The following is an 856-nucleotide window of genomic DNA, read 5'->3' on the forward strand; positions in this document are numbered from 1 at the left end:
AGTCGCCCTAGGGGGCGGGGCAGGGCAGGGTGAGCCCTGTGGGGGTCCCAGGGCGTGCCCCCTCGCCCTGCTGTGGTACCCACGTTGCATCCAGCCTTCTCAGCGCCGCCGGCGCAGATCATGGTGTGGCGGATGGCCAGGGCTCCCCACCAGTCGGGCTGAGTGCAGTGCTCGTAGTCCACCACGGGCAGCTCTGCCTGCTGCAGCTTATCGGGCAGATCTCCCCCAGCTGTGGGAGGTGTTAGGGGGGCAGGGGGCACCCCATGGGCTGCCCATTGCCATCCATCCATCCATCCATCCATCCATCCATCCGTCCATCCATCCATCCATCCATCCATCCGTCCCACAGCCGTCTACCACCCGTCTGTGCATCCCTCAAGCCCTCTATCCTGCCATTCTTCCCTCCGTCCCTGCAGCCCTCCATCCTTCCCTCCATCTTCCATCTCCTCATCTATCCCCCATCTCTCCAACCATCTCCCTAAACTTCTCTCCATCCATCCATCCATCTGTCCATCCGTCCATCTCCACATCTGTTCCTCCATCCCTTCTCCACCCTCCCCCCCGTCCCTGCAGCCCTCCATCCTTCCCTCCATCTTCCATCTCCTCATCTATCCCCCATCTCTCCAACCATCTCCCTAAACTTCTCTCCATCCATCCATCCATCTGTCCATCCGTCCATCTCCACATCTGTTCCTCCATCCCTTCTCCCCCCTCCCCCCATCCCTCCATCCCTCCCACTGTCTCCCCAACCATCCATCCCTCCCTCTCCCCAACCCTCCATCTTCCCATGTGCCTCCAACATTTCTCCATCCTTCCACCCATCCCTTCAACCACCTCCCCACACCTCTCCCCACCC

At 61.3% G+C, this 856-nt stretch overlaps 1 protein-coding gene across 1 annotated transcript in view; it reads right to left on the minus strand.

Annotated features, from left to right (window-relative positions):
* The window catches only part of LOC103801905 (proproteinase E-like), a gene marked incomplete at its 3' end in the record, with an annotated part of 1,502 nt that overhangs the window by 130 nt on the left and 516 nt on the right, over positions 1 to 856 (minus strand). Inside the window, exon 2 of the mRNA XM_009074347.1 lies at positions 84 to 229. Within this exon, the coding sequence (XP_009072595.1) occupies positions 84 to 229 (146 nt within the window). The remainder of the gene's footprint in view (positions 1 to 83; positions 230 to 856) is intronic.

The sequence above is a fragment of the Acanthisitta chloris genome, unplaced genomic scaffold (genome assembly GCF_000695815.1).
Source record: "Acanthisitta chloris isolate BGI_N310 unplaced genomic scaffold, ASM69581v1 scaffold35820, whole genome shotgun sequence".
Classification (NCBI taxonomy): Eukaryota; Metazoa; Chordata; class Aves; order Passeriformes; family Acanthisittidae; genus Acanthisitta; species Acanthisitta chloris.